This window comes from Fusarium subglutinans (assembly GCF_013396075.1).
Source record: "Fusarium subglutinans strain NRRL 66333 chromosome Unknown NRRL66333_c0000124, whole genome shotgun sequence".
Classification (NCBI taxonomy): Eukaryota; Fungi; Ascomycota; class Sordariomycetes; order Hypocreales; family Nectriaceae; genus Fusarium; species Fusarium subglutinans.
The window spans coordinates 93,554-120,164 of record NW_023502187.1 but is presented as its reverse complement, the minus strand read 5'-3'; the positions used below and the strand labels follow the sequence as shown (position 1 = coordinate 120,164).

The 26,611-nt window shown below is 47.8% G+C and overlaps 9 protein-coding genes across 9 annotated transcripts; 6 read left to right on the top strand and 3 right to left on the bottom strand.

The window, feature by feature from the left end:
* Positions 1 to 436: 436 nt before the first annotated feature.
* FSUBG_8807 (FLO9-like protein) lies at positions 437 to 5,071 on the top strand (the record flags this gene model as incomplete). The annotated part of the gene is made up of 7 exons (XM_036687252.1): positions 437 to 3,076; positions 3,141 to 3,149; positions 3,202 to 3,214; positions 3,379 to 4,043; positions 4,241 to 4,330; positions 4,382 to 4,832; positions 4,890 to 5,071. 7 exons carry the CDS (start codon positions 437 to 439, stop codon positions 5,069 to 5,071), a joined length of 4,050 nt encoding a protein of 1,349 aa, XP_036535733.1.
* Positions 5,072 to 5,469: 398 nt separating this feature from the next.
* Positions 5,470 to 8,887, bottom strand: FSUBG_8806 (penicillin-binding 4; the record flags this gene model as incomplete). The annotated part of the gene is made up of 6 exons (XM_036687251.1): positions 5,470 to 5,889; positions 6,181 to 6,725; positions 7,104 to 7,897; positions 7,955 to 8,219; positions 8,266 to 8,304; positions 8,359 to 8,887. The coding sequence occupies 6 exons, from the start codon at positions 8,885 to 8,887 to the stop codon at positions 5,470 to 5,472; spliced, it is 2,592 nt and encodes an 863-aa protein (XP_036535732.1).
* A 1,505-nt stretch (positions 8,888 to 10,392) lies between these two features.
* On the top strand, positions 10,393 to 11,546 carry FSUBG_8805 (2OG-Fe(II)oxygenase superfamily; the record flags this gene model as incomplete). Its single annotated transcript, XM_036687250.1, has 3 exons — positions 10,393 to 10,429; positions 10,480 to 11,147; positions 11,202 to 11,546. 3 exons carry the CDS (start codon positions 10,393 to 10,395, stop codon positions 11,544 to 11,546), a joined length of 1,050 nt encoding a protein of 349 aa, XP_036535731.1.
* A 971-nt stretch (positions 11,547 to 12,517) lies between these two features.
* On the top strand, positions 12,518 to 14,195 carry FSUBG_8804 (major facilitator superfamily transporter; the record flags this gene model as incomplete). Its single annotated transcript, XM_036687249.1, has 5 exons — positions 12,518 to 12,617; positions 12,676 to 12,743; positions 12,788 to 13,038; positions 13,093 to 13,292; positions 13,342 to 14,195. The coding sequence occupies 5 exons, from the start codon at positions 12,518 to 12,520 to the stop codon at positions 14,193 to 14,195; spliced, it is 1,473 nt and encodes a 490-aa protein (XP_036535730.1).
* Positions 14,196 to 15,440: 1,245 nt separating this feature from the next.
* FSUBG_8803 (D-arabinitol 2-dehydrogenase) lies at positions 15,441 to 16,313 on the bottom strand (the record flags this gene model as incomplete). The annotated part of the gene is made up of 3 exons (XM_036687248.1): positions 15,441 to 15,492; positions 15,546 to 16,249; positions 16,305 to 16,313. 3 exons carry the CDS (start codon positions 16,311 to 16,313, stop codon positions 15,441 to 15,443), a joined length of 765 nt encoding a protein of 254 aa, XP_036535729.1.
* Positions 16,314 to 16,837: 524 nt separating this feature from the next.
* Positions 16,838 to 18,097, top strand: FSUBG_8802 (peptidoglycan deacetylase; the record flags this gene model as incomplete). Its single annotated transcript, XM_036687247.1, has 7 exons — positions 16,838 to 16,863; positions 16,915 to 16,994; positions 17,047 to 17,195; positions 17,245 to 17,579; positions 17,702 to 17,754; positions 17,812 to 17,939; positions 17,999 to 18,097. The coding sequence occupies 7 exons, from the start codon at positions 16,838 to 16,840 to the stop codon at positions 18,095 to 18,097; spliced, it is 870 nt and encodes a 289-aa protein (XP_036535728.1).
* A 485-nt stretch (positions 18,098 to 18,582) lies between these two features.
* Positions 18,583 to 19,906, top strand: FSUBG_8801 (uncharacterized protein; the record flags this gene model as incomplete). The annotated part of the gene is made up of 3 exons (XM_036687246.1): positions 18,583 to 18,676; positions 18,730 to 19,405; positions 19,810 to 19,906. The coding sequence occupies 3 exons, from the start codon at positions 18,583 to 18,585 to the stop codon at positions 19,904 to 19,906; spliced, it is 867 nt and encodes a 288-aa protein (XP_036535727.1).
* A 1,497-nt stretch (positions 19,907 to 21,403) lies between these two features.
* Positions 21,404 to 23,367, bottom strand: FSUBG_8800 (general amidase; the record flags this gene model as incomplete). Its single annotated transcript, XM_036687245.1, has 7 exons — positions 21,404 to 21,955; positions 22,006 to 22,365; positions 22,418 to 22,612; positions 22,669 to 22,933; positions 22,989 to 22,996; positions 23,062 to 23,083; positions 23,141 to 23,367. 7 exons carry the CDS (start codon positions 23,365 to 23,367, stop codon positions 21,404 to 21,406), a joined length of 1,629 nt encoding a protein of 542 aa, XP_036535726.1.
* Positions 23,368 to 23,878: 511 nt separating this feature from the next.
* On the top strand, positions 23,879 to 25,865 carry FSUBG_8799 (phenol 2-monooxygenase; the record flags this gene model as incomplete). Its single annotated transcript, XM_036687242.1, has 4 exons — positions 23,879 to 23,982; positions 24,034 to 25,511; positions 25,573 to 25,629; positions 25,693 to 25,865. The coding sequence occupies 4 exons, from the start codon at positions 23,879 to 23,881 to the stop codon at positions 25,863 to 25,865; spliced, it is 1,812 nt and encodes a 603-aa protein (XP_036535725.1).
* Between the last annotated feature and the right edge of the window lie 746 nt (positions 25,866 to 26,611).

Sequence of the window (26,611 nt, the reverse complement as noted above, 5' to 3'; positions counted from 1 at the left end):
CCGTAAATCCTGCTGGGGCAGGGAGAGCCAAGTTTCAGGTACTGAAGAAGTCAAGTTTAGTTAGGTTTGCGCTCTATCATTGTCTTTGAGAAGAAGTCAAGTGGGGGGTAGGCTTGTAAGCTCTGCAGATGTCAGCTCAACTTCCCAGCCGCCTGCTGGTGAAGGCTTGCTCTACCGCCTGCTAGTGAGGATTTGCCCATCTGCCCTGCTAATTGAGGGTCTCGCCTGAATTAGGAAAGACGATACATGAAGGCTTCAAGTCAAAGTCACGGACTATGTATCTATATATGATAGTAAGAAGATTTATTTATAAGTCGAACCCGGCCGACATGAACATACAGCTCACTACACTCGTTTAGCAGTTTTTTACTCATTTACTCCTTAATTCATTTATTTATTACTTCTTTCAATCGTTATCTTGACCTGGCGCCAAGTCATGCGCCCTCCGTCTATCTTCGGCGTGGGCACGGCTTTAGGCCTGGTGAGCAATGCTTTTGCTGCTCCTGGTCTTTTGCAGGAGACGTGCCCCGATAGTGGTATTCAAGTGGTTGAAGTCCAGCCATATAAAGTTATTTACAATGGCCAGACCTCTACTACTGTAGTGACCCGTACTTACACCCAGTATGCGGACTCGACTGGAACACCCAACTCTAATGGTGCTGGCTCGTCGCCCCCGTCCAACAATCCCGACAACTCGGGTCAGCCTGGTGGATCTGAATCAGACTGCGATGGTTGTGCAACCGTCACAGCTACAGCTTCAGTTACTTTCCGTACCACCATTCCACCTGATACCCTAGGTGGAGTTTCTACTGTCATTGCTGGCTACCCTCCCCCCGTTTGTCACGAGTGCATTACTGTCACTACCACTGGCCCCATTGCATACGTCACTACTGTTCCCCCAGCCGCATCTGGTGGCAAGAGCACTGTTATTACTTGCAACAGACCGGAGACTGTCACTGTAACCCCCCATGTCTGCCATGAGTGTATCACTGTCACTACCACTGGTTCCACCGCATACATTACTACTATTCCACCAGCTTCATCTGGTGGTAGGAGTACTGTCGTTACCTGTAACGGACCCACGACTGTCACCGTGACGCCCACAGTTACTATCACCGGCAATGTCACAGAACCAACAACAATTCTCCCGTCGACTGGTACCCTACCATGCACGGCTACAGTTATTGTACCCCACCGAGTCTACACTACCCTGACCACAGAAGGGCCCATTCCAGGAACTACAACCTTGCCATTGCCTTCTGACTGTGGCGAGTCCTGTACCGCGACTGTCATTGTCACCGAAGTCATTAATCACACTACTCTCACTACAACAGGGCCTGTTGCTGGAACAACGACTCTATCAGTTACCTCAGGTTGCTTTATCTGCACTGAGACTGTTATTATTACAAACACTCCTGGCTCTACTCACTGGGTCACTGTTACAACTACTGGTCCGATAGCCGGGACGACTACTCTGCCTCTTACCTCAGGTTGCCTGACCTGCACTGAAACAGTAGTTATTACAGATATCCCAACAGGCTCTCGACCTATTACAACTGTTATTACAACGGGCCCAACTGCAGGCACAACTACCCTACCTTTCCCCTCAAACTGCCCTACCTGTACTGAGACTGTTGTTTTGACAGATGTCCCGACAGGGTCTATACCTGTAACAACTGTAACTACGACAGGGCCTGTTGCGGGTACAACTACCCTGCCTGTACCCTCAGATTGCCCTACCTGCACAGAGACTGTAGTCATTACAGATGTTCCAAGTTCCCAATCTCGACCTACTATTACAGTTACAACTACAGGCCCATTTGCTGGAACGATCACTCTACCTATCCCATCAGATTGCCCTACCTGCACAGACACTGTAGTAATTACAGATGTCCCAACAGGGTCTCGACCTGTTACAACTGTGACTACAACAGGACCTGTTGCTGGAACGACCACTCTACCTGCCTCCTCAGACTGCTCTACATGTACTGAGACTGTAGTTATTACAGATGTTCCAACCAGTTCCTACTCTCAGCCAACTGTCACCTCTACAACTACTGGCCCAACAGCTGGAACAACTACTCTGCCTGTCCCCTCAAGCTGTCTTACCTGTACCGAGACCGTTATTGTTACAGATGTTCCAACCAGTTCCTACTCCCAGCCAGCTGTTACAGTTACAACTACTGGCTTAACAGCTGGTACCACGACGCTACCTGTCCCCTCAGACTGCCTTTCATGTACTGAGACTGTAGTTATTACAGACGTTCCGTCGACTTCAAGCACCTCAACTAATCCTGGAGGAGGTCTAACTACTATTACCAACCAAGCAACCACTACAGGTTTGACTACCCTACCTGCTACATCTGGAGGAACAACTACTGTTGTCACCTTTGCCACTCCAATGGAAACTACTCTCACGTCAGGAGGGGTATCCTTTGCTACAACTACCCTCCCTGCTACAAGTGGAGGAACGACAACCGTCGTCGTGTATACCCCTACTGGATGTCCTACCCCGTCATGCCAGCCCGGACTTGCATGGGACTACTATACAGCTGAAATGTCTGAGGATGGGACATGGGGACCTGGACTCATTCCCCTCAACACCGACAGTGAATCAAACGGTGCAAATGGCGAGTTTAGTCAAGGGCCCTTTCAGGTTGTTCAGCAAGGTCTTACCCCATACGCATCTGGAACAACAAACGTCACTGGCTTTGATCGTGTCGAGTATAACCAGGTACTCGATGGAGAAAACTTGAAGCCAGATAATCAATGGTCTGTCTACAATTTCTATGGAAATTTCTATCCCTTCTACACCGGAGTCTATACGTTCTGGTTCACCGACATTGATGATGGCGCGGCATTATGGATAGGTCCTGACGCAGCTTCGGGGTATATGAACCCTCAAAACTCTGTCGCTAGGGGTAGTTCGGCCCTTGACTTGAGGGGTAACGCCAACGCAACTGCCACCTTCCAAACCGACGCTTGTTCTATCATTCCTTTCAGGATCATTCTTGTCAATGCTCAAACTGCTTCCAGTTATTCTTTCACTATTACAGATCCATATGGAAATATCATAGTGTCAGAGACCCAACCAGTTACCAACAATCAACTTGTTCATAATTGTAGCTAGAGATTTCTAGATATTATTAGTAAGTGAGGGCAATATTCTGAAGCCATTGAGGATGCCTTAACTTTTATTAGGGTGTCTATAGAGGTATGTAAAGGATTGGCCTTTATACTTACTTCTAATAGTATTAGTTATATTTTCACTTTTATTTCTTAAATTAGTTATCGTTAGATAACCTTTTCAATAAAATCTTTTTAATAATCTTAATCAAACCTAAGTAGTACCAAGACTATGAATAGCTTAGTAAACAGTTCTGGATTTGAAAAGGTCCGCAATGCCTTCGTTAGCTCGTGGTTCGGTCCCCTCCCAGCCCTTCGAGTCCTCACTCTCCACCACCAACAGCTTCGAGAGCTCTGATAGGTCCGGATACAGGGGCTTCTTGTACAACTATCTAACCAAACAGGGAATCTACAAAGTAGACATGGTTGGCTCCGCCAAGGCCGGCGGGATGAGTGATCCGGGCAACGAGGGCCACAACGGGGCTACAATCTCACAGATATCGGGCTTTGCAGACCTATCTCTTGGCCAGCGCCCCAAAGTAGTCCTGTTGCATGCTGGTTCTAATGATTTGGGCAATGATAACGATGCAGCACGTGCTATAAACTGTCTGGCCGATCTGGTTGACAAGATCATCAAGGAGTGCCTTGACGCTGCTGTTCTTGTAGCTGCAATTATCCCAGCTACGGACAGAGCAAGACAGGGTCGCAACAACAGTTATAATGCTGGCATCGCAGCCCTTATTTCCTCTCGCGCGAGTGCTGGCAAGAAGATTCTCCTCATGAACATAGACATGGTGCTGATCACGGATGGACTCTCTGGAGGCCTCCATCCGAATGATGAAGGATATGGCGTCGTGGCGACACATTGGGCTGGTGGTATCGATGAGGCGTTCCAAAGGGCTGGGTCAAAGACCCTGGTAAGTTCTCTTAGCAGTTGCTTGAATTCTCTTTCAATTTCAAGACGGGTAAAAAAGTTTTATTATGTCGCGCCAACTTGTGTTCTCCACCTAGTTAGTCGCTGGGGACCATCCAGGAAACAAGGCAGAATGTCCTACCGTGCCCACTTGGCTTCCGCAGGGCACAATTGTATCGGGATGAGGACTTGGTAGTGCAGGTAATCGCGAGTGGAAGTGTTATCAACTCTACTGTGAGCCTGGAAATACTTACGGCAAGTCCAAAGACTGTGCAGACCACTGCTCAGAAGGTGAATGTCTGTCTTGCGGTGGCGATAGTGGTCCTTGGAAGTGTCTGAAAGACGAGCGAGTGCTTCTGGATCGATGGCAAGGGTGTGGCACCAGCCTTCAAATCCACCAGTAGCAGTAGCTGCTCTAACTTGGAGAAAAAGGTTCCCAGTGTTTTTCTGGCTGATATTGACGGTGACGGGCGAGACAACTACCTCCACGTCCAAGTGGATGGCGAGGTTTACATGTATTGGAAGGCTGGCAACGCTCCCGATACGGGTGCCAATTCTGGTAAGGTCCAGTGGCAGCCTATGGGCGTCGTTGCGAGTGGCGGGGGGGCCAAGGGATATCAGGTTCGGTTTGCCGATCTCAACGGCGACGGCCGTGCCGAGTTTCTTTGGGTCAAGGACTCTGGGTCTGCGACAGCCTGGTGGAACTGGGGGTTCAGCCATGAAGGCTCTACTAAGTTTGTCTGGGGTCCAGCCTCGGGCGAGGAGATCGCTACGGGCACCGGAGACGGTCAAGGTCAGTTACAGCTTTGTCCCCTACATGGACAACGACTAATCTTCCTTCCCCCTATAGGCGTGCACTTTGCCGACATTAACGGCGATGATCTAGCTGATTTCATACACCTCTCAGAAAAAGGCGCCGCTACCTTATCAACCAGGGACGCCGCGACACAGGAAACTGGGGCTGGTGGGAATGGGGCGTCGTTGCTACCAAGGTTGGCTCGAAGCGTGAGAATATCCGCTTTGCGTAAATAAACGGTGAAGGACGTGGTGATTACATGGCTGTCGATGAAACTACGGGCGGGTTGAGCGTGTGGTATAATCGCGGTACTGAGTCCGGAAACTGGGGTGCCGTGAGCCCTATCGTATGGTGGAACCCTGGAGCACCGATCGCTTCAGGGGTTGACTATTTACCAAACTGGTCGACTTCAGACATCGTCATTTTTGGAGATCTGAATATGGATGTAAGGGCTGAATATATTTATGTTGGGGTTAATGATTCGAGTATTTACGCATTCCTGGATGGATGCTAAGTATCGAGGTTTTGATAGGTATAGTAGCAGAAACAGTAATGATATTCAGCTATGAGACGGATATGAATTTACCAATGCTAGAGAGAACTAAATAAAGTATTTAATTAGGTGTAAGAAGGTCTAATGTTCTGATTCTCGATACTGTGGCGGGTGCTCATTTACTGTCGCTTGCTCATGGGACGGCACTGCTGAGCTTCCTTGACCAATAACAGCGTCCTCAAAGATCCGGGCTCGTAACTGTTGCAGTTTCTCTCTTGCTTGATTCAGTTCCTTGCCTGCAGTATCCCTCTTTTCAGTCCATGTCCTCTTCTTCTCCTCAGCCTTTCGTAGCTCCTCATCTACAATCGCGCCCGCCGCAGCTATACCCTCTGCCGTTGCTTCGATCTCCCGATGGAACAGGTAGTCAGTCACGGGTGTGTTGTTCCAGTCATCGAGTCTGCCAATAGCGCTTTTGCCGTCTGCAACCTTGGGCATGATAAACCCGCCGACTTCGGGATCGAGCCCTGAGCCAGGGCCAGGAATTGTGACGCCTCGGCCAGACTAAGCCGGACCAAGCCCAACTCTTCACGCTCTTTCCGATCAGCAACAGCGGAGTTGAAGTTCCGATTAGCTCTTATTCCAGCCCCCGGTTTCAGGTCAAAGATATCCGATTCGGAGATTTTGAGCGCCTTTGCTGCGCTTCCGGCGGCGAAAGTGACGCGTGAGCGAGCCATTGTGATATAATTAACCACTGAAGCCACTTGGCTATAGCAGTTTTGTATAGGATCAAATATCTTGAGAATGTCAATGTTGTGCCGTAAAGAAAACCGGGGAAATGATTTTGGTTATTACCTGTTGAGCTGCTTCCATCTCTGCCTCGAGCATATCTTCTTCAGCATTATCTGGCGAAGGCCCGTCAAAGACAACTGCATAAAGTTTCTCGAGTTCATTCAGGGCTTGCACACGTTGTTCGATCATGTGTTCTAACTTCTGCCTCCGCTCCTTCATGTCGTCCAGCTTGGCCTTGAGCTCCTTGCGCGTCTTGTCCGCCTTGGCCTGCCACTCCAGCAGCTCTATCACGTCATTCTCTTCCTTGTTAAGCTTCTCCTTATACTGTGAGCCGGCAAAGAATTTCTTGAAGTGGCTATCTCGCAGAGCTTCAAATTCCTTCTGTTCCGTTTCGAGGCGAGCGGATATTTCGCTATATAACGCGTCTGCATCATACCATATGTTTTTGAGGGCAGCAAGGTCGAGTTTGACCTGGGTTAGAGTGGCTACAGTATCTTCAGTGGCAGCTATAACCGACAGTAGTCGCTCTCCTTCAGCTGCTGCCGCGCTGATTCGATCTTTGGGAGACTCGATTGCAGGCACCATGGAGACCGACTTTTTGTGAATGTCTTGCGTAAAGTTTATGATACTTTAGATAGCCATTATTAAACGGCCTGATTATCTTGACAAGAGATTCGATATAAATGCCTCACAAGGATTTTCCGCTAAAGCTTTCAGCCGCACTCCCCAAGCTCAAAGCGGGTGCTCGATTGAAGATCTTTAGTAATCTTCAATAAGAGGGGTACTAACCGAAGTTAGAATGTGGTTACGGGTTGGATATCACTGCAGGACAAGTCATCTTCTCTTGACGAAAGGCAAAACGAGTTTATTCAGCCAAGAGCGTCATTAATAAGAAGAAACATTAATTGTTCTGCCGCATTGTAATTCGACAGATATAGAACATAACCAAGTCCGTCGCCACTAGTCTGCTCGAACAAATTCGGTACCATCGTAGGGACTGATGATGCTAACGACTCTTGCATCCTCCATATTGAAGATGAGCTCATCGGCCGTCCCAGAAGCTCCGATGTTCATCCAAGCCTGACTATGGTCAAACAATCCTCCTTTTCCGCCCTCAACAGCAGCACGAGGTGCCGGAGGGGCAAGTCCAGTAACCACTCGGAAAGCTGCAGAAACCTTACCCTTGATGTTGTATTGTGCGGCCAGGGAGCGAGAATTGGAGTAGAGACCCATTGGGTAGAGGCGAGACGAAGTATCCTCAACTACATCTTTTCCTTCAACGTACCAGGACTTCAACTTCAATCCAGGCTCTCCTTTGGTGACTTCAATGGTCATGTTTGTTGTCTCGGAGCCTTTGACGACGAATGTGCCAGTGAGGTTTTTATCGGCACTTTCTGCCGCAGCATACTCAGCTGCTGTGATGAAGGTTGTTCCTGTAACATCGCGGAGCGGCCAACGCGCAGGGGTAGCAGTTTCTCCAGCAATCAGGATTGAGAAGCCAATACCATGGTCTGGCGACAGGGCGATGAAGCAGGTGTAATCATTTGTACCACCAGCCTTGAGGTAGAGGTCAGAGACACGGGTGCGGTTTGAGCCAGGGCCAGTAGGTAGGGTGAGACGCGTGATTTCCCAGGGTGCTCCGACAAGCTCGACAAGAGTGCCGGTGCTGCTTCGAGGTTTCATCCACTCGCGAGTAGTGGAAGATGAGAGGAGTTCAGAGTTGAGGATAGAGAGTCCTGCGAGTCGGAGGTCTTTGACAGAGGAATATATGCCACCAGATCTTTTTGCCGTCAGTTTATTTCACCAACGCGACGGCACGTCCAGAGGCTTGACTTACCCAGCCACAATAGGGACATCGGTGCCCCATGATACGAGCCCAGTCCGCGCTACGGCATCCACGTCTGTGCCATTAGGGACCACTGCAGAGGAAGAGTTCATTCCAAGCGGTTTAAAGATGATATCTTTAATGGCGTCCTTGTACTCTTGGCCAGTGAGTCGCTCGAGGATCAGAGTCAGAACTCCAAAGCCAGCATCCGAGTACAGTGCACTTCGCCAAGGGCCCATCGTGGGGGTCTGTGTATCCCGCATAAATTCAAGAAACGCTGGTCTTGTAAGTAAGTTTCATGTACGCGATGGTATCATACTCACCCTTGCGATCGTTCCCGTCGAATCCCGGCTTAAGGTATTCTATTATTTTAGTCAGCATTCAGTGGACCGCCTAAGGTGGCATGGTCGACGTACGTCCCGGGCCGCTGGTGCCAGCCTGATGTGAAGCAAGTGCCCCCACAGTGATTTCACTCCAGTCTATTCTCTCCAGCGGGTTGCTAGAGGTATTACCCAAGAGCTCGGGCAGGAAAATGGACACCGGATAGCTCAATGCCTCAATGCCAGCCTTAGCGATAATAGCATACACAGTGAAGACCTTTGTCACACTGCCTGTTCTGAAGATTGTGTCCTCAGTCAGGTTTCCCTTTGTGAGAGTATGTTTGTAGGTATCGCCGACATGGAAGTAGCTGTAAAGCGAATCATTGGTCGAGGCTGAAAAGACATCAACAGCAAAAATAAGGTCTGTTTTGTTCAGGATCTTGGTATCGAACAGTTCTTCCACCAAAGATGGGAACTTTTGCTTGGCTTCATTGAGAAAATCTGTCTTGGAAATGTCGAAGTTGGGGAGAAAAGAGGGACCAGTAAGAGGAACATCATTTGAGAGGATGACGCTGGCTGTTGCAGAGCCAGCCAGGCCTATATAAGCCAATGCTTCAAAACGCATGCTGAGTGATATCTGTGAGTTTCAATAGCTTGTGGATAATCTCATAGTCTTGGGTGAGTCTTGAACTCTTAAATACAGATTGGATTCTTAACATTGCCGTACATATCGTCGCCAAGCAATTTGACATCATACTTGTTGTAAGGCTGAGAGCGGCGCGTTGATACTGGAAAGAGTTTAGCCTTGTCGATCGTGCGAGCAGTGGGCCAAGCAACAAGCCTGTAATTTGCCCGGCGATCCATCTATCCAGAAGGAGGTTTAGTTTCATTGTTTTGACGAGGAAAAGGATCTCATTTCCAGCATTTCCTTGCTTCTTTGTATTTCTTCGCCTTGGCTGTGCAGTTAATGCCAGCGCATCGCCATTTGGCGACAGTATTTAATTGGGCCGTACAGAGTAGACCCTGCTGAAGTACGGGTGTGCCTTGCTGACAACGCTTGCGTACCTGTTAGAGGAATGCCCGCCCCCGCCGTGGTCAGTTTAACCGATCTACCGGAGCGCAGCGTATGTCCTGAAATGGCATTTCATTTTTTGGCTAATATCTAAAGCCCCATTAGATATTCAATATAGACGTCACACATAGCTAAAATCTGCTGTTCTAAAAGGAGCAAGTTATCTTTACACCTGTCTTGTCTAATAGCTTGTGTATGTGTTATTACTACTCTATAAATAACCTAGTATAGAGTAGGTTAAGTCGCGATAAGAACAGACATATCAAGAGATAAGATAAGATAGAGCACAATACAAGATACCCTAAACTCATTTATTTTTAATATTTATATTAACTTTCCTTTAGTAGATTAAGTCATGCTCTCTTAATAATATAATATATTAGTAGTATAATAATGTATACACTGTATTTCGACTCCCAACCTCGGTCTTTTAACATAGATAGCTAGTAAGTAACAAGACTCAGTAGCTCAATTTAGCAGTTGCCTCCATTACTATGAAGATAACTGTTACCTGTAAGATTAAGCTTTGGAATACAGTACTCTGGTTTATGGCGAAAACCTTACTAAGTTAAGGGCCAACATTAAACACAGCCTCATCTATTGATGTCCTGCTTCACGATGGACCGACAAGCTTGGTGTCCTGAATTTAGTAACCCCTCATTGCTCCAGCAGGCAAATTCCGATTATTGCCGGGAATTCGTATCCTGGCAGTCCAGCAGCCCTTATCACAGCGCGCCCACTTTTGAGAGTCAAGGGTGGGTACAGCCCATAAACCCCGCATTCAAGCCTATCTCAGTTTAATGCAAGTTATGTTGACAATGCAAAGTTGGGGGTGATCCCGGAGGTCTCCGAATTCCCGATCATCAACAGTAAGCATGTAGCTTAGAGTCAAAGGCTTCGCTCCCAGAGTGGGTTATTTTTACCTCAACGCTATTAATATAGATGTATCTAGTCTTGAAGTAATCGTAACTGGCATCATTTATTCATTACTTCACTAAATTGCTCGACAGACTGACTGATCAATCGAGATTGCAATCAACCCGAAGCTACAGTACATCATGGCGAAGCTTGAGATTCCTATCATTGACTTCTCTGGTAAGCAACAACCGCAAACTCTTGTTTAGATCTTAGTCTAAATGATATAGGATTCTACTCAGAAGACCCAGCGGAGAAGAAGAAGGTTGTAGACCAGGTACGCGAAAGCTGTTTGTATAATGGATTTTTCCAGATCCTAGGACATTCTGTTCCTGTAGACAAGCAAGCAAAAGCCCTGCAGTGCGCCAAGAAGCTCTTCAACCTCCCTCTGGAGGAGAAGGAAAAGGTCTCAAAGAACAACAACACTTGGAACCGAGGTTATGAGATGTTGAGGTCACAGATCCTCGAGGAGGGTACTCAGCCCGAACTCAAAGAGGGCTTTTACATCGGCGATGAAATCCCCAAGTCTCACCCCTATTTCGTTAACAAAAAACTCAACAGTGGCCCTAACCAGTGGCCCGAAGCTTTGGGAGACGATTTAGAGGATTTTAAGTACCAGACCATGGATTACTATAGGTCAACGTTGAGACTTGCCTCTGATCTTATGCGAGTGCTAGCACTCTCCCTTGATCTGGAGGAGGACTACTTCAGTACCTTCCTGGACGGCGCTGTTGCTACCATGAGGCTCCTACACTATCCTTCTCAACCTAAGGATGCTGACGACAAGCTTACTCGAGGTATCGGAGCTCATACCGATTTCGGTGCTATCACAATGCTTCTTCAGGATGATGTCGATGGTCTTCAAGTTTGGGATCAGAAGAACAACACCTGGATTGATGTAAGTATTATTACCTTTCGCTAAAGAAAGAGAAAAGCTGACAACCTCTATTAGGTTCAACCGACCAAGGGGGCATTCGTTGTCAACCTGGGTAACCTGATGGCTCGTTGGACAAATGAGAAGTACAAGAGCAACGTCCACCGCGTTATCAACAAGACTGGCAAAGAGAGGTACTCCATCCCAGTCTTCGTATCTGGTAACCCTGACTACGTTGTCGACTGTATCCCAACCTGCAAAGCACCTGGAGAGGAGGCCAAGTTCAAGCCAGCTACTGTTGAAGAGGTGGTGTCGGCATCCTATGCGGAGTCATACGGAAGAGCTCAGCTGTACAAGCAGGGCCTGGAGAAGAAGGCTGAGAGTTCTGTGGAAAGCACACCTCTGCAGCAGGTTGCAGCTTGATGTATTATTGTAGCATTACAACTTATATGTTGTTCTATGTCTTGCCTATTCAATCAATGGTTTTCTCGGTTACTCTGGTCCAATATGAGTTAAAAGACGTTCAAAATAATGAACTCTTGGGCAAAAAGGTTTTTGCTTGGAGTTGCCTGATCTGCTTGAGCCATCTCCTCAGTATTTGATCCCTTGCACTTAAGTGGGAACTCACTTTCAGTAACAGAAAACCCAGAATTTCATGAGTCGGGACTCCGTCTATCGATACACGCCTGGACATTTCCCCATTCACTTAAACCGCCTTATGTGTAACGTAGTTTATTGTTTTAGACTCACAATAGATAATGAGGAGTGCGTTAATTAAACAAACTGTGATGGGTTTCACTCCGCCCGTCATAGACCTGCAATTATATTTAACACGATAACATCAAAAGAACTTGCACCGACTGAACAGGAGTCTTACCCAGAAGAGTTCCCTCGTAAGACATTGCGGATGAGCTTCCCGGATAGATACGCGGGTAGTGGATTGGGGATAAGGCGGGGGTAAAACAACTGTTGGGACGGCTCTTGATTATCTCCCATGTTATTCCCCACTTAGATAAAGCTGTCGGATGCGACGATCCTACGCCAGGAGCCCCCATTTTTGATGGCAAGTTACTGTAGCATATCAAGTAGATGGTACGAGAAGAAGCCATATCAGCCAATTGAGGTGGATGTACTGGTAACACCGGTTATGAAGGACGGATACGAAGCCCACTTCTAATGGAATGGCTAAGGTAGTCTTGTTTCCCCTCAGAGATTGAAGACCATTGGCTTGCGGATCCTGGTCTCGGTTACAGATACGATAATGATACAGCTAGTAAACTGACTAGACCAAGGGCAACACTCAAACAATGATAAATAAGAGGTGTCGCTGGCAACCAAAAGTTTCAGTCTTAGACAAGAACTATTAGGCTGTGACCGAAAGCAACATTATCACAATGGCTTCTGACGATAAGAATAAGCAGCTTGAGTCTCTGGCTTTTGACCAGGAAACAGGTTCCCAGATTGTTGTCGATACAGCTGCCGAGCGATCTTACTGTCAGTTACCCGCGAAACGAAAAAAGCCAGCGACATGCCCCGTGCTAACACCGCATAGTGCGCAAGATGGACGCATGGCTCCTGTCATATCTGAGCGTCATGTACTTTTTCAATGCTGTTGATAGAGTAAGTCTTGACTCAGACACCAGTGACTTTTCTAACGAAAACAGAGTAACCTGGGAAACGCCGAGACAGATGGAATGAGCAAAGATCTCAACTTCAAGGGCCAAGAGTTCTCACTTTTAATCCTCCTCTTTTATGTCCCAAACGGTCTCTGTGATCTCCCACTTAACCTGCTTCTGAAGAAGTTTTCTGGTAGAATCATGCTGCCGTCCCTCATGGTCGGCTGGGGTTCCATGGCGTTATTGCAAGCCGCCTGCAAGAACTTTGGAGGCATGCTGGCCATCCGCCTCCTGCTGGGGTAAGTTCTGTCAAATTCACCGGATTCTTATGAAATTGTACTGACAGCTCACAGTGCTTTCGAAGCCGGTTTCTTTGCTGGTGCTGTCTTTTATCTGACTCTCTTTTACCAGCGTGGCGAACTTGGCTTTAGGATTGCCATCTTTTTTGGTAGTGCGCTGCTTGCTAGTGCTTTCTCGGGTCTCATCTCGTTTGGCGTCTTCCAGATCAAGGTCTCTCACGTTCATGGTTGGATGTGGTTGTTTATAATTGAAGGTAAGTCAAAGGGACTAAAGCGGATCTGAAACATGTCTTGCTAATCAAGGGAACTCAGGTACAATGACTGTGCTGTTGGGAATTGTTGCCTTCTGGTGGCTCCCTGCCGACCCGCAAAGTGCCTGGTTCTTAACAGAAGAAGAGAAACACGTTGCAAGGCAAAGGGCTCTGCGTGACGGGAGTGGAGCTGTTGGAGAAGAGTTCAATCTCAAAGAATGCTTCAAGAGCTGGAACAGCTGGAGATTCGCAGTGTGGTGTGTTATCAGCCTGACATACCCCGTCGCCTTCTCCACTACCTCCAATTTCCTGCCGCTCATTATCCGTCGTTTGGGATATAGCACGGTTATCACAAACCTTCTGACTGTACCTCCCAATGTTGCAGGATTCCTGGTTCTTCTCGCAGTTACCTGGAGCTCTGACCGTAACAGAGAAAGAACACTGCATATCGTTGGCAGTCTGTGCACAAGCCTCGTTGGCTTACTCATCCTCGCCATCATTGATGCTGAAGCGCACATTGGAGTGGCCTACTTCGCATGTTTTATGCTGTGTGCTGGGGCATATATCCCGAGTTGTCTAGTTCATAGCTGGCACAACAACAACAATCTCAGTGAGAACTCCCGAGCGGCTACGACTGGCCTACTCGTAGGTCTCGGTAACCTTGGTGGCATTCTATCCGCTGGGACGTTCAGAACAACTTATGCACCTCGCTATGCACCTACCCTGATCGGCACAGCTGCTTGCAATGTCACCTGCATCATTTTCACATTAGGTTTGGGATTCTGGATGAGGAAGCAGAACCGTATGAAGAATGAGGCACAAGGTGTTGATATAAAGGCCGAGGATGTTGCTACTTCCGAGATCACTGATGGTGAACAAGATCCGCGTTGGAGGTTCTTTGTGTAATCGAGGGAAACATTATGGTACGGAGAGTGAGAGATAAAGTAGGTTTAACCCTGATTGATGACTATACAGATAGACAACCCAAGATCATATAGCTTTCAGTCGAGCGGTGAATAAGCCAGACCACGCAGCTAGGTATTTACTGAAATTTACACCATTATATCTCGTGCGTCCCTTATGTTACCATCATCATATGTGCTTCCGGGAGTGCTGACTAAAGATATTCAGTGCGTGCAGCAAGGTGTTGAACTCGAGACTTACCGCTTTCATGCCGAGGAACAATGCTTAGCATCGCCAAACATAAGTACAAGGGGAACCAAGGCCAGTACAGCTTGACATCCCATTGATCCCATCTCCTGCATACGTCCCAGCCTTCCCCTTGCAGACTGTGTTTGGGTCAGCTACAGTTTTCGTAACCACGCACACAAGGCCAATATCGCTGTTAGCGCATGAACCTGTAATATTCCATATGGTGGTCGTGACGCACGTCGCGAGTGGTGCAAGGAGAGCGAGTACAGCAACAGTACGCATAATGATTGATAAGTTGAGGATTGGCGAGAGAATGTGAAGAGGGTATAATTGTGAGGATTAGAAGACAGTTATGTGGCGAGGTTAATATTTAAATACAAATTGCAGGAATTTCATTCTGCTCAGATCTCACGCAAACGATTCTGAGTACATGTCATGCGATACTGAGGCTAGTCCTTTCCCTTGGATAAGAGAGAATCATCTTAAACTCGTAATTATACTTTACTTGGATTATTTAAGCTTTACGGCTGTGTCAGGACAAATCAATGTTCCTGACAAGGCAGGTATATATGGTAGCATCGTCTGAACTTGGTGCGTGAACTAAGCTAAGAACAGGCCACCCCTTATCCTGTTTCGATAAATGTAACAAGATCGCAACGGCATCAAAGTCAATATAGGAAGGGTATTTGAAATATTTTTAAAACTGCTATAAGGATATTTCAGCACTTTTGTCATATCAACAGACTATTATTTGGCTCCTGGCCAGCATGCCAACGCTGTCAATTCCTCAGATCATGTCGAACATGCAAGGTTTACAGGGCTTGTCACACGGGAACATCGGAACTCATATCCAGGAGACTTGTCTAGAACAGTTGAAACGGTGGCCGAAGTGCCCCACGAATTACATGCCTCAAACGCTCAAGTGCTGGCTAATAATAATAGAGTTTTGTATTTCTTTGCTCTTCCCTCTACGATTTCTGAGAGGCAGGGATAACGACACTACCACTTTGTGACACCCCCATCAACAAGAATATCGGAGCCCGTGCAATACCTGGTGATTGGTTAGTATAACTGACAGTTCAAAAGACGGTGGCAATGACTCACGCGCTCGCATCACTAGCCAAGAAGACACAGGCCCCCTTGATGTCGTCAGGTTCCGCGACGCGACGGTTCATGATCTCGTCCTTCCATCCCTCGATCAAGTCCGGGAATGGCGCTGTCATGGCTGTCTTGACGTAGCCGGGGCTGATTGAGTTTACTCGGATGCTATGTTCTTGAAGCTCGGCAGCAATTGGTGCTACCATTGCTCTCACTGCACCCTTGGTACCGCAGTAGGCTGTTGACCTCTGAGACCGAATAGCCATATGCGAAGCAATGCTGGCCACGAGAATAATGCTTCCGCATTTGGTCTTGTTTTCGATCATGGCCTGAGCTGCCAGCTTTGCAGAGAAGTAAACGCCTTTGGCATTGACGGCAAACAACTTGTCAAAGTCTTCCTCTTCAGTGTTGAGAAAATGCACATTCTTGTTGACCCCTGCGCAGGCGACCAGGATGTCTAGTCTGTTGTTGAAGTCTGAAGCCACAGCGGTGAAACCTTCTCTTAGACTCGACAACGTGGTTACATCCACAATGTAGGATTTGATCTGGACCCCGTAGCTGGAAATCAGCTGTTCGACCTCAGGAGCCGAGGGCTCAATCACGTCGAATATGGCAACGTCGGCACCGGCCTCAGCCAACCCCTGGGCAAACGCAAAACCGCAGCCTCTACCTCCCCCAGTAACAACAGCTAAGCGGCCTGCTAGTGAAAACTGCGAAACAATGTGAGCAAATGATATGGGAAAATATTGGTCCGAAGTAACTGACCTTTGACATTTTGGGCAAGTGATATGATATAATTGGTTGATATCAGGAGAATCGGAAAATAGAACAAGCTGCAATAATTTGACGCTTGCGATGTTCAGTGTAAGAAACTCACATACATGTCAAATTGCCTTTGTAGTGAGTGAATCACGAGACTGGATGGGTTTCTTTCTACGATAGAGTTCCGAAGTCTGGCGGGCCATCATACGACGGCCTGCTATCCGATTCAACTCACAGTCTCGTACCAGAAACTGAGTTCAAGAATGGGGGTGGGGGTTGCAACGGCTCGCTTTTGTAGACTCCACTTGTGATAACGCCTGATACCGCCAACGGGAACTAATCTGATACCGATTAGGGGGGGTAAGTGGGGGTATGTCCCATTTCCCAAGTGCTCGAACACAAGAACCCCGCGTTTCGGGAGTATCTCTGAGCTCAGGTTATATGGCATTGGACCTGACCGAGTCGTATAGAGTTAACTTCAACAGTGAATTTTTGAGGCATCTTATATTTGTTTTACAAAAGATCACTTGAATAAAATGGGCAAAAAGAAGGTTTTGGTCTGGTAAGGATTGCCCTCGATCAATGAACATTTCGCTAACCAGGGTACTCCTAGCTACGGAGTGGATATCGATGCCGTGGCCGGTTGGCTGGGATCATACGGAGGCGAAGACAGCACAAGCGACATTAGCAGAGGTCGGTAAAACAATGTGTTTCATGTTTTCACTGCTAACCCTCTGGGAAACAGGTCTCTGGGCGGGAACAATCGGTACCCGACGCCTGTTGAAGCTTTTTGAGAAGTACAACATCAAAGCCTCGTGGTTCATCCCTGGACACAGCCTGGAAACATTCCCAGAGGAGTGTGCTATGGTCCGAGATGCTGGACATGAGATAGGTGTAAGTCAAACAACATGCCAATGTCAGAAATTCCACTAAGCAGCAGCAGTTACATGGCTACAGCCACGAAAACCCCGTGGACATGACTTTCGAGCAGCAAAAGGACGTTCTGCACAAGACATGGAAGTTACTTACCGACTTCTGTGGGAAGCCACCCAAGGGAAGCGTGGCACCTTGGTGGGAGACAAGCGAAGAAGGGACCGAGTTGATGCTTAGTTACGGAATCGAGTACGACCACTCAATGTCTCATCACGACTGTCAGGCATATTGGCTGCGGACAGGCGACTCATGGACTAAGATTGATTACACCAAGAAGGCCGAGGAGTGGATGAAACCCCTGACAAAAGGCAAAGAGACGGGCATGGTCGAAATACCTGGCTCCTGGTATATAGACGATCTACCGCCCATGATGTTTATCAAGAACTCTCCAAACTCACATGGATGGGTCAACCCGAGGCAAGTCTTTCTAGAAGCCAGGCTTTTGCTCGAACTGACAGGAGACACAGGGACGTTGAAGACATCTGGAAAGATCACTTCGATTACTTCTACCGGGAATATGGTCAGTGCAGTACCGAGCTTGACGTAGTGAATCTTTCGGTCCACTGACACGCTACAGACGAATTCATCTTCCCAATGACTATCCATCCCGATGTATCAGGTAGACCCCACGTTCTTCTGATGCACGAACGCATCATCGAGCACATCAACAAACATGAAGGTGTCGAGTGGGTCACCATGGGAGAGGTCAGTTACCACTCATCCCAGGTGATTTTGATGGAGTTCATATTGCTGACATTTACCAGATGAGCGACTACTTCAAGAGCAAGAACCCTGTGCCAGAAGGTGCTCTTATGCCGGCTAGTCACGAGGAAGTGATGAAGAAGTTTCAAGAGTCGGCGTAGAAGCAATGAAATCACAAGCCATTGGGCTGCTATTCATATCCTTACAGGAACTCAAGTCGAGTAATAAATATTACCAGTCATGACCTTTAGAGACTATTATCCATGATCCTCGGCATCTAAACGAGTCTCTGGCCTGACAGCTTTCAACGCGTCTAAGATCTAATCCCGCATTGGACTGGAAGGCTTATTCCTGTAAAATTCTTTTTTCTTCTTCTTCTGCGAATTTTGGTACCCATCTCGGCTTCCGCGGGTTCACGACGTGAAATTGGGCCTGTGACATAGGCGGACTTGGCAAGCCACTTTTTAATATGTAGTTGTCCCGATGCCGACTCCGCAACAAGTCCGCATAATGAACTGATGATCAGACCGATAATTGTAAAATATAAAGACACCAGTAGCTATAACAGAATTATGCAACATCTCATCTGTACAAGTAAAACTTTTTTTTATCTCTTTGAATAATTACTCAAGCCAAATATCACATCATGGCGGTCAAAGCGGCATTCATCGGAGCGTGCGGTGCTACTTTGCGGCATGTGCTAGCTTGGACATTACTCGATGGCCATAAAGCAGCTGCTCGTGAGTTCAAATTGTCCATACTCTCAGCGTCCAAGCTAATCCTTCGCACATAGTTGTTCGAGATCACTCCAAATTGAAAAAGACTCTCTTGGATCTTGGCGTATCTGAAGAGATCCAACAGTCACAACTCATCGTGGTCACAGGATCATCCCGCGATGTTTCCACAGTCCGCAGTCTTCTTCTCAATGACCCCCAGATCATTTTCAGTGGTATCACAAGCACTTGGAAACTCCGCTTCAATCCGTTTCACCCTATTGCTATGGATGATGCCACTATCACTGGCGACTCTGCAGTTGCGGTGATGCAGGTTTTGAAAGATCTTGTTTCTACCGACAGCATCTCAAATTCACCCATCTACGCTCCAATCTCATCAACTGGACATGGCGCTCGTCGTGATCAACCACTTGGCCTCATCCCACTCTACTGGTGGTTATTGAAAGAGGCTCAGAACGACACTGCAGCTCTTGAGCGTGTTACTCGTGTGGCCGCGACGCAGAAGCAATCTGGTCTTGGTGGATATGTGATGCTTCGACCTCCACTGCTGACAGATGGGGACATGAAAGGGACAAAGAAAGTACGCGTCGGGTGGATTCGGGAAGACGATGTTTTGAGGAAGAGTGATGAGCAAGAAACCGGTATAAGAGTTGGATATACTATCAGCAGGATGGACCTGGCAAGATGGATGTTTGAAGAGCTTATCCAAGGAGACTTCCAAAGTTGGAATGGGAAGTGCGTAAATTTAGTATACTGAAATACTTACTAATTATTTTATGCGCCCCTAAACTCATACCCGCCGCGATCTGAAGCAAGAAGCTCGAGAAGAAAGAGCAAAGAATGTGCTCAAACTTTATTGCTTGTAAGTAGCGACTCATTGGGTTCCAAGGGATTGAGTTCCAAGGGGTTGAGTTCCAAGGCAAGGTTCAAGGCCTGACTCACACTTTGGATGTTACTTTGAGTTGACTTTCAACGCGCCACTCTATCTTTTAGGCTTTTAGCACTATATAAAGCCTGCTTCTTGTCTCTCTAAAATTTCACTGCTAAAATATCGCTCGAGCTCGCATACATCATTCTTATCAATTTTGTATCAGCTGGAGAAGAAGAGTTGCAATCTGACATCACCCTTCTGCTGCCAGATCACCTCTTGAGGCAAAATACCTCGACCCTCAGAATGTACGTGTGTCAAAGCATCAAGCAAAGGGCGCCGCTGCCCCGACACGAAATCTTATCTGAGATGCGAGGTCAACTGGAGATATACCATCGAAGAGATCTCTATATGGAGTCCGTCACACGCATCCTCCAACCCTGCCCACTCCCCACCGACGCCTGCTCTGCAAGTGATCAGACAAAGGTGAAGGATATATCGCCAAGACACTTGGAGGCGTGTTGCAACAAGACCGTGCCGATATATATTGTGCCTGGCGCCAAGGGCTGTTTATTACTCCACTGCGCTTTGCATAACTGGCTATACAAAAAGTGGTATCGACCATACCGGAATGATATCGAGTACCACCAGTTCATTGCAAAGCTATTTTACCCTTGCAAGCCTCCTCCTGACATGTCTACGGTATCACTGGTCACGCTCATAAACGACTTGCATGGGAGAATCTGCAACCAAGTAGCGACATACCAACGAGAGGTCGTGACTCTTCCTCCACCGTCCTCATCTGGGGGTCCACACTTCCGAGATCAAGAGTTTTCGATCCTACAGTCACTGTTCAAGGCAGTAACAATCATTCTTCTAGAAGACAACTTCCACATTCGTGTGACAGACGTGGGAAAGTTGCCAGTTCTCATTACCCTCACAGGTGAAGACAGCGGGCTAAGCCAACAGCTGAACTTCAAATCCATCAGTCACCATGTTACGAAGGTTATATCGGATACAGCAGTCCAGGTGCCTCTGCATATAGCCATTGACTTTATCAACGCCCAGAATCAACGGGAAATTGCTGTCTTTGGCCCCCAACCAGACCCCGTCAAGTCAACGCTGGGATTTCGAAACGGACTATCTTTATTTAATGAAGATTTGCCTGATATTGTGAGCTCTCTTGGCGGGGGAAATGAGCCGATGGAGGGGCCAAGCTCAACTTGGGTTGATACCACGATTCATACTGGGTGGCCTAGAGTCATGGCCTTGGATGATAAAAGGGTTTATCAATGGGAAGAGGAACGCTACCGATGGAGAATGCTTCGACAACTCGCTGGTGTTAGCCTTGGTTATGTCAGGATTAGTCGCCGAAAAAGCATTTAATTGGGAGTCATATGGCAAATACCCTAGCATGGCGTACCTCAACTGGAAGCCCCCATGAATCGGCGGATTTCCCATCCTCCTCCTCTGGTATAACACTTTTTGAGTAAATATACTGTGGCTAGAGGAGGAAAGGGAAGGTTAAGATCTCAATCCTAAATACGAAAAAGATTTAAGTAATTTAGGACAAGTTTAAAACATCTTTATTCAGTTCAGGACTGACATCTCTGTGTGTGCAGCTCTGCATGCTGCTTGCATCTAGCTTCAGGATCCATGGGTTCCTCAAATATCAATAGTTGCAGCCTCTTCTGTGTCTAATACTTCTTCTGACGGAAACTTTACACTGGATGGAAAGAGGTCACAAGGCAAAGATCAACCGCAGGATGACCGAGACGGTCGGTTAAAAGACTAAAAGCGTCTACCTTTAAGTGCTTAATTAAAGCAGACTGGGCTCCTTATATACGTTACGGGGAATAGGCTACTTAACGAGGCAATATGTCTCTCACCACGCGATCGATCACCTCAGCGGCCCCAAGCACTTTCTCCTCTTCAAGTTTCCGTCCGACGATCTGCAGCCCAACTGGGAGCTTCATCGCAGCCATCTCGCCTTTGTCTTTGATCCAGAGCCCCTGGTTCCATTCATCCTCAGGTCCTCTAGCAGGGTACTTGAACGGTAAGTCGACATCCCCCGACTGTACCGTCCCGCCAGGTATCACCATCGCGGTATAGTCAAGAACGTTCCAGACCTTTGTATACCCAACCCAACCGCATCCGCCATGTCTAACAGCGGTATGCGGCATAACGGGCATGAGAAGTATGTCAGCCCTTTTGCCAGTGGTAGACTGGATCGAGTTCCACTTCTCCAAGTACCCTTGCTGAAGATCCCACTTCTTCTTGTTGAGCTTCCAATATTCGTACACCGAAATTGCTTGACCTTTGTTGACAAGTCGTTTGACGTGAGGGATGAATGGTTCTCCGGCTCTTGATATATCTTGGCGGATATCTTCACCACCATCAGCGGTATAAAACATATCCTGTTGCAAGTCAGTCAAATAGATCGCGAGTTGTACGCCGGGAGTATCACCATAGTTCTTATACACTGCTCGTGGAGCTCAGTGTTCCACTCCACAATCTCGTGTCCCTCCCGTCTTAAAGCTTCGACTGCATCTTGCAAGACTCGAGTTATCGGCGGATGCGGACGAACAACTCCGTCGTCCATCAGAACACCGATAGTAAGTGGGCGACTGTGCATTTCTTCGTATAAATGGCCTCGCCAAGGAAGGGGTGCACAGCGTGCGTCATATTCCCATGGCTTTGACTCAATCAAGCTATGCATGGCATGTTTGATCATGCCCAAGTCTCTTGCCATCGGACCAATCGAAGATGGAACATGTTCCTGTCCCTCTGTCGAGACTGGGACACCTTGGTAAGGTAGCCTTGTGCTCTGATAACAAATCAGCGGGATGACAGTGGCTTAAAGACCAGAAACAACTCACACTTGGCTTCAAGCCATATAAGCCCATCATGTGGCTCGGAATCCGAATGCTTCCACCAATATCCGTGCCCCATCCAATCATAGAGGCACCGCAAGAAATCAGGACAGCCTCTCCGCCTGTAGAGCCACCTGGTGTATAATCTTTATTCATGGGATTGGTAGTCAATCCCCAGAGTGGATTCTCTGTCTCGCACCACTAAATACCAGTGAGCCAAGGTATTTAGCCAGGATGGAATAAGATCAGCCGCTCACCATGATACTCTGAGGCAAGTTTGACTTGGCGAGAACAATAGCCCCCAGTGATTTGAGCATCTTAACCAGTACGGCGTCGTCGGTAGCTGGGTTGAAAGACCTCCCAACGTAGCCTAGAGTACTATCATATCCCTTAATGTTGAATTGGTCCTTGAGGGTGACCACCAAGCCATGTAGAGGCCCGATTGGCTTTTTATTGCTGACCATGTAAGCGTCAAGCTCTTGAGCCTGTTGCAACGCATCTTCGAAAGCAACTTCGGTTAAACTAGAGTCAATTTAGCTTTTGACGTCTGGCTTCATAGGGTGCATCTTATTCTTACCAGTTGGTCTATATGAGATCGATCGTCGTCAGAAAAATAGTGCCTATTAATTCGTCACGTAAGAAACACGCACCTCTTGATGAACTTGGATCGCTCTATAGAGAAATTAATTAATTGATGACACAGCACTTGTTCTATCATTAATCACTTACCGTCCAATCAACCTTTGCACAACGGCTTTGCATGTCAGCTGCCCGCTGGATATAAGGCTTAAAGTTTGGGCTGTGTCGGCAAGCTGATTGACATCGACATGTTGTAAGTCTTGGCTATTCTCAAGTTCCAATAAAGCCTTGGACAAAATGTCACGCTGTTGTTGTTTCTTGCGCTCAACTGTAGACTGCCAAGGCAGAGGCTCCGGATCAATTGAACCAGGCGCCATTGTACTAGTCTGGCAGAGAGTTATGCAACAAGCCACTAAAATTCTCTCGTCGCGACAATAACGCGAGTCTTTTTCTGTACTGAACGGGAGAGGGAGGCCGTGATCTGCAGCATGACCCCATCCTTGATTATACCTTGCCAAGCCCCGCGTGTATGCTGATAAAAGTAGACTAACTTAAGATTTAGGTCGAGTCATAAGCCGAATCGCCGAGATAGCGATAGCCAAAGGCGGTTGAGACTCGGGAGTGGGGGTGGACTCGGCGCTAAGTAGCTTACTGATGATAGTGCCCGACTGATCGAATCATGGTGCTGCTACATTGTCCTCAACGGATGAGACGACATTTGGCGGAAGAGGCCGCAAGAAAGTCTTTAGCTGTCTGTTTGTACGAACCAGCTTGATTGATATATCCGAGAGGTGAATGTGTTGATGAGATCAATTGTCACACAGTCAAACACCATCATCACTCTTAGCACAGTACCCATTCACATTACACTACCAACACTTGCCCCACATGGCCATCCCGACGAGCACAAATGGTCACAGCAACGGATATCACGATGCCGATGTCCATGATGTCTGCGTTGTTGGAGCTGGCCCTTCGGGTCTCATGCTGAGGTGAGCTCGCTAATTTCTGTTCACCTTTATCCATACTGATCGATTCTCCAGTGTTGTATTGGCAAAGCTTGGTCTCTCAGTCAAGGTCCTCGATGAGAGGCCGGACCAGACAACCGTGGGTCGCGCTGATGGTATCCAGCCAAAGACCATTGAGACGTTGCAGATGCTGCGAATTGGCGATGATCTTGTACAAACAGGAGTCAAGGTTCATGACATCTGCATGTGGCGGGGTTCGCCAACCGAAGGACTTCGCCGTACAGGACGTGAAGTCCACTATCCATCCTCAGTGGTAGATGTGCTACACCCCTATATCCTTTTATGCCATCAAGGCATGATGGAAGGCACATTTATCAATGACCTGACGAAAAGCGGTGTTGAGGTCACTCGCAGTCACACTTTTCAAGGAGTAACAAGCTCTTCTGATTACCTCGAGATTGAATGCGACAAAGATGGTCAAACACGTACAGCTATTCCGGCCAGGTATCTAGTAGGCTGTGATGGTGCTCGCTCAGCAGTACGAAACGCCATTCCCGGCGCTGCCTCTCAAGGAACTCCTCATAATTCTGTTTGGGGGGTCTTGGATGGAGAGTTGGACACTGACTTCCCTGACATCTGGAGCAAGACTGTCATATTTTCCGAGGAACACGGATCAGTCCTTCTTATTCCACGTGAGCGGAACATGACCCGACTTTACATCGAGATGAAGAGTTCGGTCACTTCCAAAGGTCTTGGCCAGGAGTTTGTCATGGAGCAAGCACGTCTCATCATGGCTCCATACACTGTCAACTGGACATCAGTCGAGTGGTTCGGCAACTATCAAGTATCCCAGCGCTTTGCAACGCGGTTCCTGGACCCGACTCAGCGGATATTCATAGCTGGAGACGCCAGTCACACACACAGTCCCAAAGCTGCACAGGGAATGAATACCAGTGTCCATGACTCTTGGAACTTGGGCTGGAAGCTCAACCTTGCTGCACGTGGTTTCGCTAAGGATGGTATCCTTCTGCAATCTTACGAGCAGGAACGGAAGAAGATCGCGGAGGATCTCATCAACTTTGACTTTGAACACGCTAACGAGATCGCTGGAGGTGACTCCAAGAGGCTCGCTGAGAATTTCCGCAAGAACACACGCTTCATCTCGGGAGTGGGGGTTGAGTACGGTCTCAATGAGCTGAACCAACCTCTAGATGCCGCTCCGGGTGGCGATGCCAAGCCTGGTTGCAATCTTCCGCAAGCAAAGGTTACACGCTACATAGACGCTTGTCCAGTTGATGTTCAGCTCGACGTTCCAGTTCTCGGCCAGTTCCGAGTCTATGTAGTTGCTCCGAACCTTACAGGACGTCAAGAGAGTGGCTTCATCAAAGGCTTCGATGAGTCTATCTCGACGCCATCCTCGCTTTTGTGTCAGCTTGGCCAGGCAGCCCAGGCGTCATACCAACAGAAGCCTCGTGCCAGCCGAGCCGATGATGTCTACGTGCGGCCAGAGCGGTACACATCAGTCAACCAATTGGTCACATTTGCGCTTCTGAGTAAGTAGTATCTACTGCATCGCCACTGTATCACAACAGCTAACTAGCGGAATCTTTACAGCCTCCACAGATAAGAATGAGTTCGAGCTCTCAGACTTGCCTTCCACATTTTCCAAGAGTAGGTGGACAGTATATCTGGATGACGCAGCGCATTTGGATACCAAACGAACTTCATGTACAGAGAAGTGGCTTGGCTCTGTCGATAGTGGAGAGGTTTCGATTCTCGTGGTTAGGCCAGATGGGTATGTCGGTGCCATTCGACGTATCAAGAATGCTAGTGTCGAGGAGGGTGCCACGGCGGCGAGTTGGCTCGATTCGTACTTTGCAGGCTTTTTGCAGATCCCTTCTAACTAACCTCGTATTTGAATGAGAGCCTCTAGATAAAATAATGTATCAATTGTTCCGAGATATCAAGCAAATTTCACGAGATATCACGCCCTAGAAACTGCTCATTCAAGTATGGATGATGCGCAACAATCATCGGCTCAGATAGCAAGAAGCATTTGGAGAATTCTATCTGTCAATAATGTCACTTTGGAGTACCAACTGTTCGATTGTCTAAGTGATACGCTCACATTGTACAAGGGAGACTAGTCAAACTCACCACTCGTTTAAGGCCACCATCTCAACTCGTCAGAGCCCCGACCCACGCTGAATATTAGATCACTCGTTATTGGTTTCTGAAGTCCTCGACATTATCCATGCCTGAGATCCCCGAAATGGTCAAGACATGTTCATACATAGCCAGGTCTCGACCATTGATAGCGGGCACCAATTATCTGATGAGATTAACCCCATTTATCCCAAATCTCGTGGTTTAAACTCTCAAACAGCAGGCATAATCCGGGGAAAGTGGGGGTTTGGATGTCAGCAGGGTGCGTTCGAGCCGATAAGATAGGTAGATAGCGTAGTATACGCGTTGTCTTGGCGTGGTTGGTCGTCTAGCGGATGCTACACAGTAAGGTTTTGGCTGGGTTCAGGGTGTGCATTGACTCGTAGCAGCGATTAGTTATCTTGTCTATCTCTCTCTCACGCCACAAAAGGGGAGAACTCGAGTCTGTGCCTTGTCTCATGTGCGATAAATACACGAGTCGACACCA